This window comes from Anomaloglossus baeobatrachus, chromosome 1 (genome assembly GCF_048569485.1).
Source record: "Anomaloglossus baeobatrachus isolate aAnoBae1 chromosome 1, aAnoBae1.hap1, whole genome shotgun sequence".
NCBI classification, from domain to species: Eukaryota; Metazoa; Chordata; class Amphibia; order Anura; family Aromobatidae; genus Anomaloglossus; species Anomaloglossus baeobatrachus.
Window position 1 is genome coordinate 250,810,855 of NC_134353.1, and position 12,447 is coordinate 250,823,301.

At 43.9% G+C, this 12,447-nt stretch overlaps 1 protein-coding gene across 12 annotated transcripts in view; it reads right to left on the minus strand.

Annotated features, from left to right (window-relative positions):
- BLTP1 (bridge-like lipid transfer protein family member 1) overlaps window positions 1-12,447 on the minus strand; it is a 392,853-nt gene that overhangs the window by 128,693 nt on the left and 251,713 nt on the right. For all 12 annotated transcript variants that reach the window (XM_075348975.1, XM_075349025.1, XM_075348994.1 and 9 more), the window contains 2 exons: window positions 9,835-10,079; window positions 8,568-8,673 (listed from right to left, as the gene is read on the minus strand). In XM_075348975.1, coding sequence (XP_075205090.1) covers window positions 8,568-8,673; window positions 9,835-10,079 — 351 coding nt within the window. The remainder of the gene's footprint in view (window positions 1-8,567; window positions 8,674-9,834; window positions 10,080-12,447) is intronic.

Sequence of the window (12,447 nt, forward strand, 5' to 3'; positions counted from 1 at the left end):
ATTGGACATATTGTAATTTCACACAAAACCCCAAAAGTGGGTCGAACAGAATTGTTGGCACCCTCAGCTTAATATTTCATTGCTCACTCTTTTGAATGAACTGCAATCATTTGCTTCCTATAATCATCAATAAGTTTCTTACTAGGGATGAGCGGCCCCGTGAAAGTTTAGGTATGCCGGGTTCGTCTGGACCTTAGTAAAAAGTTTGGTTCTGGACCCGAACTTGACCCCGGACTCCATATAAGTTAATAGAGTCCTGAACTTTAGTGGTAATGATCATAGTAAGGAGTAGGAAACCGTAAGAGGAAGCATCAAAAGGAAAAAATAGGACAGAGAATAATAAAATAAAGAAAAAAAAAAAGGACGTGGGGTTTCCCGTATTATTGATAACCAGTGTAGAGAAAGCAGAAAGATGCAGTATGCAACACTCAGCTTAACCTTGGCTGGTTATCAAAAATAGACAGGATCTCATGCTGTGTTTTTTTTATATGTATTATATCAATAATTTAAAAAGACAGCATGGGGCAACCTAATTTTTTTGAAAGTCAGCCAAGGTAAAGCAGACAGGCTGGTATTATCAGGCTGGGAAGGCTCATGGTTATTTGGCCCTTCAAATCCTAAGATAGTAGCCCACAGGTGCCTCAGAAGTGACATATCAATTAGAAGTGCCAATTTTGGTGCTTTGTCTGGCTCTTCCCAATTGCCCTGGTGCGGTAGCAATCTAGGTAATATTTTACAGGTTAATGTCAGCTGTGAATTAAGGAGTTAGAAATGGATAGGCGTCTACCAGACACCCCCATTACTAACCCAGCAGGTGTAGAGTGGAAAAAAAAAAAAAACACACAGGAAAAAAATAAATAGTTTATTTGAATAAAGGCTCACCCACACTCCCTTGATCCCCAATTCATTAATTTAAAAGAAAAATCCTCGAAGTTCCAAAGTTATCCAATTAGGGAATAAAGATTGCCCCCGTTCACCCATTTATTAATTAAAAAGAAATTCTCGAAGTTCCGACGTAATCTAATCATGTAATGTGCCACAACACCAAACAATTCTTATGGCACTTTGTTCTGAGAATGGTCTCAGAACAAGGTTCCACATATCTCTCCCGGTCAGTGTCAGGAATGAAATTTCTCACGTTTGTCAACTGACTTTCAAACTATATTAGCATACAGACAGCACCCAAACTATAATAGAGACTTTTTTTTGAAAGAAAAAAAAAAAGTTTGTGTTCGAGCCCCAGACACCAGGTGTCCGGTACAAACCCGGAACTTTACCGTCGGGTTCGCTTATCCCTACTTACACCTCTCAATTGGAATTTCGGATCACTCTTTTCCAAACTGTTTAAGTCTCTCAAATTTGAAGGGTGCATTCAACCAACAGCAATTTTAATATCTCCCCTCATTGCTGGCCACTTCAGGACACTCCAGCACTATATTTCCATCTATTTCTGGGTGCTTCTTGAAGTATATTTGGGGTCATTGTCCTGCTGGAAGACCCTTGACCTAGGATGCAAATTCAGATTTCTGACACTGGGCACTAGTTTGCAACCGAAAAGCCTTTGGTAATCTCTTCAGAAACCATGATGCCTTGCACAGTCAAGGCACCCATTGCTAGAGACAGCAAGATAACCCCAAAGCATCTTTGAAAATCCACCATATTTGAATGTAGGTACTGTGTACTTTTCTTTGTTGGCCTCATTCCGTTTTCAGTACACAGAATGATCTGCTTTACTAAAAAGATCTCTCTTAGTGTCATTTGTCCACAAGATGCTTTCCAACAAGGATTTTGGCAGTCTAGATTTTTTTATGTCTCTCCCTGTCAACAGTGGGGTCCACCTGGGTCTCCTGCCATACAGGCCATAGAATTTAATTGAAAGGGAACCAATCACCAGGATTTTCGTATATAAGCTAAAGCCAGTGCTATACTGGCACTATCAGGCTGATTCTCTACATACCTTTAGTGATCAGCTCAGACATATAGGTTTTGAAATCCAAGAAAGTAAAGTTTATAAAAACATTATGCGTTTATTGAATGCATAAGAAATAGAAGCACACAGACCCAGGAAAACAGAGGGAATTGATTGACTCTTTTCTCGAGCAGTGTAAGCTACCTACTCTTACTAGGAGTGCTATAGATACACTGAATAAAGAAATCACGGGTGAAGAGGTGCTTAAATTACTTCCTAATGGGAGGTTGCAGGGTCCAAACGGTCTGACGTACTTCTATTACAAGGCATTTGCGGATCGACTCACCTGCAATTTAGTTAAACTATTTAATAATTTCCTCATGGGCTCCCCTATACCCACAAGTATGTTGCATTCATATATTACACTTATACCCAAACCAGGGAAGGATGCTATGGAATATGCCAATTACAGGCCTATAGCACTCCTTAATGCTGATTTAAAATTTTTTACTAAATTATTGGCCCTACGCCTTTCGGTCCTAGTCCCTCACCTAATACATAAAGACCAGGTGGGTTTTGTCCCATGTAGAAAGGGGGGGGGACAATACCAGGAAGATTATTGACTTAGTGGAGGTTGTCAATAAGACGGAGAATGAGGCACTCCTCCTCAGTTTGGATGCGGAGAAGGCGTTTGACCGTCTGGGGTGGCCATTCATGTTTGAGACGTTGCGTCATTTTGGAATTTCGGGTGCATTTATCACTGCCCTGAAAAGTCTATATTCATGCCCCTCAGCTTCGGTCAAGCTTCCTTATGCCACATGCCAACCGTTTCAGATACACAACGGCACTCATCAGGGATGTCCGTTGTCCCCCATGCTCTTTGTTATGTGCATTGAGCCATTGGCTGCTGCTATTCGCATGGACCCTAATATCCGTGGAGTATTGGTGCGAAACAAAGAGTTTAAGTTCTCGTTATATGCAGCTGATGTTTTATTGGTATTGTCCGATCCACATATCACCCTACCGAATTTGCATACTCTATTATTATAATTTGGAAGGCTGTCAGGGTATAAGGTTAACCAGAGCAAAACGGAGGCTCTACCCCTTAATATTCCGCAGATGCGGGTGTCCTCCTTGCGAGAAAATTACAACTATAAATGGAAAGATACATCCTTGACTTACTTGGGGATACAACTAACATCTACCGTATTTTTCGCTTTATAAGACGCACTTTTCCTCCCCAAATTTTGGGAGGAAAATGGGGGGTGCGTCTTATAAAGCGGTAGCGGGGGGGGGGGGGGGTCCTGTCTGAGGCGATCGGGCGGGTGCCTGTGGCTGCATGCAAGCGCCCGGGTACCTGTACTTGCATGCAGCGGCAGCCGGGTACCCGTGGCTGTGTACGGGCGGCAGCGGGTGCTGTGTGGGGTCGGCAGCCAGGTACCTGTGCTTGCATGCGGTGGCAGCCGGGTACCCATGGCTGTGTGCGGGCGGCAGCCGGGTGCTGTGTGCGAGCGGCAGTCGGGTGCCCGTGCAGGTACTCGGCTGCCGCCCTCACACAGTCACCCATCTGCCGCCCGCACACAGCCATGGGTACCCGGCTGCCACCGCACGCAAGCACAGGTACCCGGCGGCTTGTACGCGGGGTGGGCGGGCAGCCTGCTGGCTGCCACTCTGTGCATGCGGGGCGGGCGGCTGTGCAGCTTACCAGTTGTCCGCGGTCCCACTTTCAAATGATGGCGCCGGTGGAGCTCTTGGATGAGAGCTCCATCTGCGCACGCGCTGCTCCGGGAGTCAGCGCGTGCGCAGATGGAGCCCTTGGATGAGAGCTCCATCTGCGCATGCGTCGCTCCGGGCGCCATTACTTGAATCGGGACCGCGGACACACTCCACCACTGAGCCGTCGCCGCCGCTCCCACTACTGAGCCGCCGCTGCCACCACTGAACCGGGACCGCGGACACACGCCACCACTGAGCAGTCCCTGCCGCTGCCACCACTGAGCAGTTGCCGCCGCTCCCACCACTGAGCCGCCGCTGCCACCACTGAACCGGGACCGCGGACACACGCCACCACTGAGCAGTCCCTGCCGCTGCCACCACTGAGCAGTCCCTGCCGCTGCCACCACTGAGCAGTTGCCGCCGCCGCTGCCACCACTGAACCGGGACCGCGGACACACGCCACCACTGAGCAGTCCCTGCCGCTGCCACCACCGAGCCGTCGCCCCCACTCCCACCACTGAGCCGTCGCCGCCGCTGCCACCACTGAACCGGGACCGCGGACACACTCCACCACTGAGCAGTCCCTGCCACCACTGAGCAGTCGCCGCCGCTGCCACCACTGAACCGGGACCGCGGACACTCACTGCACCGGCCTGTTGCACGGCTCACACGCCACGGCTGCTGCCGCCACCACGGACCCCACGGATCCTGCCACCGCGGACGCCACCGCGCCTGCAACCACGGCACCTGCAACCACGGACCCCGCTGCCACTGACCTGCCGCGCCTGCCAGCACAACCTGTGCCTCCTGTGACCCCGCTTCACCACCACTGCTGCCCCCCTCCGGTAAGAGAACACCGGAGTATAAGACGGACCCCATTTTTCTTTTTTTTACCTTTTTTATGTCTAAGTTTGGGGTGCGTCTTATATTCCGGTGCGTCTTATAAAGCGAAAAATACGGTAAGTATAGGTTCTTATATCAACATAACTATCCTAGATTATTTACTGAACTAGAAAGACTCCTACTCAATTGGAACAAGCTCCCACTGTCTTTATTTGGAAGAATCTCCGCTGTCAAAATGCCTGTTGTGCCAAAGCTGCTTTATTTATTCGAGACCCTTCCGGTGTGTGTACCATACAAAGAGTTACGCAATATACAGTCCATTATACTTCAATTCGTTTGGGCCCATAAGAGACATACAATTAAAAAAATGACTTTGCTGGACAGTAGACTGAGGGGAGGACTGGGAGTCCCTGTTATAACTAAATATTACTGGGCAGTACACTTACGTCACATCCTTGCATGGTCTAATTGCTGTGCCTTCTCTAGATGGATGGAAATAGAGAAGCTATGGCTAGCCCCAACGCATCCCAACTCTTATATCTGGGGTACCTCATCTAATAACCCTGCCCCAAATACCCTGGGCCCTATAGCCTTCACTAAGAAGATCTGGGATTGCTGTGTTAAAAAATTTCCACTTAAATCTGAACACTCTCCTTTGATTTCCTTTCTTTTTAACCACAAGATGCCAGATGGTATACAAGGTGCTGTGACTTAAGCGGGCTTTACACGAGGCGATAGATTGTGCGATATGTCGTCGGGGTCACGGTTTTCGTGACGCACATCCGGCATACCGCACGATGTTGTCTCGTGTGACACCTCCTAGCGACGCAGTAACGCTCACAAATCGTGAGTCGTGTACTCGTCGTTAGGTTTCATAAAATTGTTTAATTAAAATGGCGGCTTTTGTTCATCGTTTCCGTGGCATCACACGTTGCTCCGTGTGACACCACGGGAACGATGAACAGCAGCTTTACCTGCCTCCCGCAGCACCCGACGGCTTAATGGAAGGAAGGAGGTGGGCAGGATGTTTTTATCCCGCTCATCTCCGCCCCTCCACTTCTGTTGGCCGCCTGCCGTGTGACGTCGCTGTGATGCCGAACGTCCCGCCCACTCCAGGAAGTTGACGTTCGTCGCCCACAGCGAGGTCGTCCGGAAGGTAAGTATGTGTGACGGGGGGTAAACGAGTTTGTGCGCCATGGGCAACTAAAGGCCCGTGACGCAAAAACGACGGGGGTGGGTACGATCGATTGTGCTATTCCACAATCTATCGTCTCGTGTAGAGCAGGCTTAAGACATGGTTCGACAGGAAGCTCTTTTGTTTTGCTGACATAGTAGACGCATACTCCAGGGTCCTTCTCCCTTACGCCACCATATCAACTAATTTTAACCTCCCTGGCAACTCCCAATATCGATACCTACAAGTTAGACACCTGATGCGCTCCCTTTTTTCCTCCCTAGAAGTCTCTACCCCTACACTCTTTGAAAGATTATGCAGAGCTGGGGTCTCCACCAAGGGCCTTACTTCGGACATATATCACATTTTAATTACTCCCTACTTAGAAGACAAGCCAAATCATACATATATGAGTAAATGGGAGGATTTCCTTGGTGAGACCATTCCTTTATGTATGTGGAAACGGATTTTGGATTCTGCCTCAAAAACATCCTCGTGATATGTCTATAAGGAAAAACAGTATCAATTACTCTTGTATTGGTATCACACCCCATCACTACCACATAAACTAAATTCGGCAATACCTGATAACCGCTGGAGATGTGGTACTACAGGGGGAGATATACCACACACATTCTGGGTATGCCCAAATATCCAATGCTTCTGGAAGTTGGTACAATCTCTTATTTACAAAGTAGCCGATCTTAAAATACCCTTAGATCTTAAATTCTATCTATTGAATATTCCACCTGTCCAGTTGGGGAGGAGAGTGAAGCAGTTACTGTTACATATAACCACAGCAGCTAGGTGTCTGATTGCCCGTAACTGGAGGTTAGCCCATCAGTCCTCAATGATCTCCATTCTAGGATCCAAGATGTGAGGAGGATGGAGTATCTATCCGCCATGTCAAATAACATGGTGGATAATTTTGAGAGTGTTTGGTCCCTTTGGGATACTTACTGGGCCAGTAAAGAATGATAGCTCAGCATGGTCCTGATGGAAGTTTGATATACTCATCCTCCCTATTCCGTCCCCTCCTTCCCTATGTCTCCTTGTCTAGTATTGTAATGTCTGTCTTGTCACATTCTTTGTTTCTAATATAGCAATGGATAATTTGATATGTGTCCTGATTTATGGTTTAAAATTACTGCTCACATGTTTGCGGGCCATATCGATGTATTTTCTCTTTGTTTTGAAAAATTCAATAAAATATTCAGTTATAAAAAAAAAAAAGAAATAGAAGCACACATATACAGTCATATGAAAAAGTTTGGGCACCCCTATTAATGTTAACTTTTTTCTTTATAACAATTTGGGTTTTTGCTACAGCTATTTCAGTTTCATATATCTAATAACTGATGGACTGAGTAATATTTCTGGATTGAAATGAGGTTTATTGTACTTACAAAAAATGTGCAATCCGCATTTAAACAAAATTTGACCGGTGCAAAAGTATGGGCACCCTTATCAATTTCTTGATTTGAACACTCCTAACTACTTTTTACTGACTTACTAAAGCACTAAATTGGTTTTGTAACCTCATTGAGCTTTGAACTTCATAGGCAGGTGTATCCAATCAAGAGAAAAGGTATTTAAGGTGGCCACTTGCAAGTTGTTCTCCTATTTGAATCTCCTATGAAGAGTGGCAACATGGGCTCCTCAAAACAACTCTCAAATGATATGAAAACAAAGATTATTCAACATAGTTGTTCAAGGGAAGGATACAAAAAGTTGTCTCAGAGATTTAAACTGTCAGTTTCCACTGTGAGGAACATAGTAAGGAAATGGAAGAACACAGGTACAGTTCTTGTTAAGCCCAGAAGTGGCAGGCCAAGAAAAATATCAGAAAGGCAGAGAAGAAGAATGGTGAGAACAGTCAAGGACAATCCACAGACCACCTCCAAAGACCTGCAGCATCATCTTGCTACAGATGGTGTCAATGTGCATCGGTCAACAATACAGCGCACGTTGCACAAGGAGAAGCTGTATGGGAGAGTGATGCGAAAGAAGCCGTTTCTGCAAGCACGCCACAAACAGTCGCCTGAGGTATGCAAAAGCACATTTGGACAAGCCAGTTACATTTTGGAAGAAGGTCCTGTGGACTGATGAAACAAAGATTGACTTGTTTGGTCATACAAAAAGGCGTTATGCATGGAGGCAAAAAAACCACGGCATTCCAAGAAAAGCACTTGCCACCCACAGTAAAATTTGGTGGAGGTTCCATCATGCTTTGGGGCTGTGTGGCCAATGCCGGCATCGGGAAACTTGTTAAAGTTGAGGGTCGCATGGATTCAACTCAGTATCAGCAGATTCTTGACAATAATGTGCAAGAGTCAGTGATGAAGTTGAAGTTACGCAGGGGCTGGATATTTCAGCAAGACAATGATCCAAAACACCCCTCCACATCTACTCAAGCATTCATGCAGAGGAACAATTACAATGTTCTGGAATGGCTATCCCAGTACCCAGACCTGAATATCATTGAAAATCTGTGGGATGATTTGAAGCGTGTTGTCCATGCTCGGCGACCATCAAACTTAACTGGAATTGTTTTGTAAATAGGAATGGTCAAATATACCTTCATCCAGGATCCAGGAACTCATTAAAAGCTACAGGAAGCGACTAGAGGCTGTTATTTTTGCAAAAGGAGGATCTACAAAATATTAATGTCACTTTTATGTTGAGGTGCCCATACCTTTGCACCAGTCAAAGTTTGTTTAAATGCGGATTGCACATTTTCTGTTAGTACAATAAACCTCATTTCAATCCAGAAATATTACTCAGTCCATCAGTTATTAGATATATGAAACTGAAATAGCTGTTGCAAAAACCCAAATTGTTATAAAGAAAAAAAGTTTAACATTAATAGGGGTGCCCAAATTTTTTCATATGCCTGTAATTTAGACACAGCAGTCATCCACAAACCTGACACCTTCTGTATGACTTCATTGACTTCTTTCATGAAGACTTTTTGTACAAATACCAAGTGGTTCAGTAGATCAGTAGTAAGATTGTGTTCAAATGACCCAACCTGTAATTGAGATGGACAGTTTATTAATATTTTACAACATTTATTTAATATGCAATCATTTTACAACACAAATACATTCAATAGTCATATGTTTCTTGCATAAAAAAAAATAAATTAAAGCCAAGATGTATCTACCAAAAGAGATGGGAAAGGAAACAGCTGTAAGGAATAAAAAAGTGCTAAGTATTATTAAAGCACCACTCCAGGGGTTTGTTTTTTTTCACCACTGGAGTGGCGCTTTATATCTAAGCCGCCTGCCATATACTCACCCTCCGGCATCTTCACCATTTAGCAACGCCACTCTGGTCCCGCAGTGCCATCCTGTGACAGTCACTTCTGACTGGCCCGGAAGTCATAAGTTACATCACAAACTCCCAATACAAGTCTATGAGAGCCAGTACAAGGCCGGAAAGACGCTCCCATAAAGATGCACTGATTTGTGAACTCCGTCATACAACATGAAACACTGGAGTGCACTGGCAGGTCACAAATCGATGGAGCCCATCACAGCAGCTGTGATAGAGGGTGAAGCTCTTGGAAGGTGAGTACATGACAGGGGTCAGGGGACATGCACTTAAAGCTCCACTCCGGCCGTGCAATAAATAAAAAGATGAAGTGGTGATTTAAAGTTATTGCCCAAACTTATCATATTGATTAACTATCCTGAGCAAAGGTCATCAATATCATATCTGTGGGGGTCCGACAAGCAGCATCTAGAGCAATCAACTTGGCTCTGTCTGGATGTAAAAAGTGAACTAAGCCGAAACAACACAGCTCCAGCCACAATGTAGTGGCCATTCCTAGGTCCCACATTTCTCCGCAATGGGCACTACACAATTTATGAAGCCTCGACGTCCTAGCTCTATTCACGGTTTGCGTCCAGCTGGTATAGCACAGGCGACTGAGGCTAATACCCAATCACTTCCGAAATTCAGTGGATAGATTTTGGCTTATAATAATGGAGTCCGAGTGTCCAGGCACTGTGTCCTATTGGCACTTACAACCTAGATAACGTATCACAGACATGGAGTTACTTCTGTTTGTGGCCACAAAGAAAAATAAGTAGCCCCATACAGCTTATGAAACAAATATCTATTTTTCCTCTGCCTTCTTACCATTGTCAGGATATGTAAAATACAGAATAAAATGTAAACCTCTCACCTCAGCAACACAACGCAAGTAGTTTCCTTGTAGATAATAGCTCTGCTTGGCAGGCAGGTCATCCATACTCCAAGCCTGATCTGAATAATTGTCATGTTCTTCCATAATATATTTTCCATGCATTGTGACTGGAGGAAGATTAAGACTTGCTGATGGAGGAATTGTAGACATATCTGTAGGGGATACCTTCGATGTAAACCGCAATCTGTGATTTGGCAGCTCAAATGTAAACCTTGTCTGGGCACCTGCAAGAAAAAACAAGAAATACCTTAAACTGAACGTTCCAAAAATGTGTGCATTAGTATGCACTATGGGAGAACACGCTCATGAACTATAAGGGTATGTTCACATGACAGATTTTAAATGGGGATGAACTTGTCAAATATTTTTTTTAAGTGGAACCCTCTTCAGGAAACGCCAACATTTTTTAAATACACCAAAATATACTAGAACAACGGTTGATAACTTCTTTTAAAGTCTTTGTGAATCTTTAAATTTGAAGCCATTAAAAAAACATGATCAAATGACTGAACATATGAACAGCAAGTCATTTTGACATAGAAATGCATATGTTCAATCTTCTGAGTGTTTTTAGGGTGCATTTTCACATGGGTTTCAGGGCAAACTCTCCTGAAAAAGCCGCTGTATACACATACCCTTAGCCCAAGAAAATAGGATCTTTTCATGCACGATCTGGAGCTACAACTGCCAAAAAACAAAACTGACTCACTTCAATGGAGAGGAGGTTCTGAGAGATGTTGTATAATCCCTATAATGCCCTTCATAAATATCGACAGTGGCTGAAATAAGTATTGAACATGTCACCAATATTTCTAAAGGTGTTATTGACATGAATTTCTCAACAGATGTTGGTAACAACCCATCGAACCCACACAGGCAAAGAAATCAAACCATAGATGACCATACATTCAGTTATGTGTAATATTGAGAAATGACAGAGAAAACGTATTGAACACGTTTACTGAAATTTACTTAATACTTCAAAGGCCTTTGTGATGACAGCTTTAAAATGCTTCCTATACAGAGAAACTAGACGCATCTACTACTCAGGTGGGATTTTGGGCCATTCTTCCACACAACCACTCTTCAGATCCTGAAGATTCCATAGGCTCCTTCTATAAACAGAGCTTTAGTTCCTTCCATACATTTTCTACTGGATTCAGGTCAGGTGACTGGCAGGGCCATTCTAGCAGCTTTATTTTTTCTCTCCAAAACCAATTGAGTTTTCTGGCTGTGTGGTAGGGATCATTTTCTTGCTGAAATGTTCACCCTCATTTCATCTTCATCATCCTGGTAGATGGCAGCAGATTTTTTTTTTTGTATCAAGAAGGTCTCCGTACTTTGGTCCATTCATTCTTCCTTCAATTACATGACGTTTCCTAGTGCCATATGCTGAAACATAGCCCCACACAATGATGTTCCCACCTCTAAGCTTCACTGTTGGAATGGTGTTTTGGGGTGATATGCAGTGCCTTTTGGCTTCCAAACATGGTGTGTATTATGGCATCCAAACAGGTCAGTTCTGGTCTCATCTGACCAGACAATAGTCTCCCAGTATCTCACAGAATTGTCTAAATGTTGTTGAGCAAACGTTAACAATCTTTTTCTTCAGAAAAGGAATCTTGCGTGGTGATGATGAATAGAGGCCTTGAAGGTTGAGTCACCATTTCTTTTTTTTTTTTCTTTGAAATGACTGTGCCTGCTGATTCTAGTTATTTATATAGCTCTAGGTTGTACTTGGCTTTTGGAAAACTCTTCTGGCAATTCTTTTCACTCCTCTGCATGAAGTCTTGCGGAGAGCACCTGATCAGTTTATGGTGAAATGATGTTCTTTCCACTTCCGGATTATAGCTCCAACAGTGCTTACTGGGACCTTCAGAAGTTTAGAAATACTTCTGGAACCAATGCAATCAGCATGTTTGCAATAATAAGGTTGCAAAGGTCTTAAGACAGCTCACTAATTTTACCCATCATGAGATGTTTCTTTCGTGGCACTTTGGTAATGAGACACTTTTTCTTATAAGCCATCAGATAAACAGATTTCATTTTTCACTAAATTGTAGAACTGCTTTCTAATAACTAATTCTAGCTGGTGTTATGACTTCCCATGGCTTTTTGAAACTCTCTTTCTTCATGCGTTAAACACTTTTTCCTGTTTCATTTCTCATTATTACACATAAATTAAGTTATGGACATTTATGGTTTCATTTCTTTGCCTGCATGGATTGGGTAGGTTGCAACCCACATCTGGTGAGAAATGTATTTCCCTTCAAAAACTAGTGACGTGTTCAATACTTATTTTACCCGCTATATGTATCATCATTGGATAATGGCTCCGCCGCTACGTCTCCAAAGCTTTTATCACCCCCAGAAAATCATCAGGGGGTGGCGCTGCAGTCACTTACTACAGCTTCTGTCACTTCTATCTCCTGATGGCATCCTGTTTCAGGGGATGATGAAGAAATGACCACAAATTCGGTCATTTCACAATTCACCTCCACAATCCCTGCTTCTGACACTGCTATCTTTTTTCCTAAAACAAATTGTTATCCTGAGGTGGTGATAGAGTGACAGCTGCACCACCCCCTTATT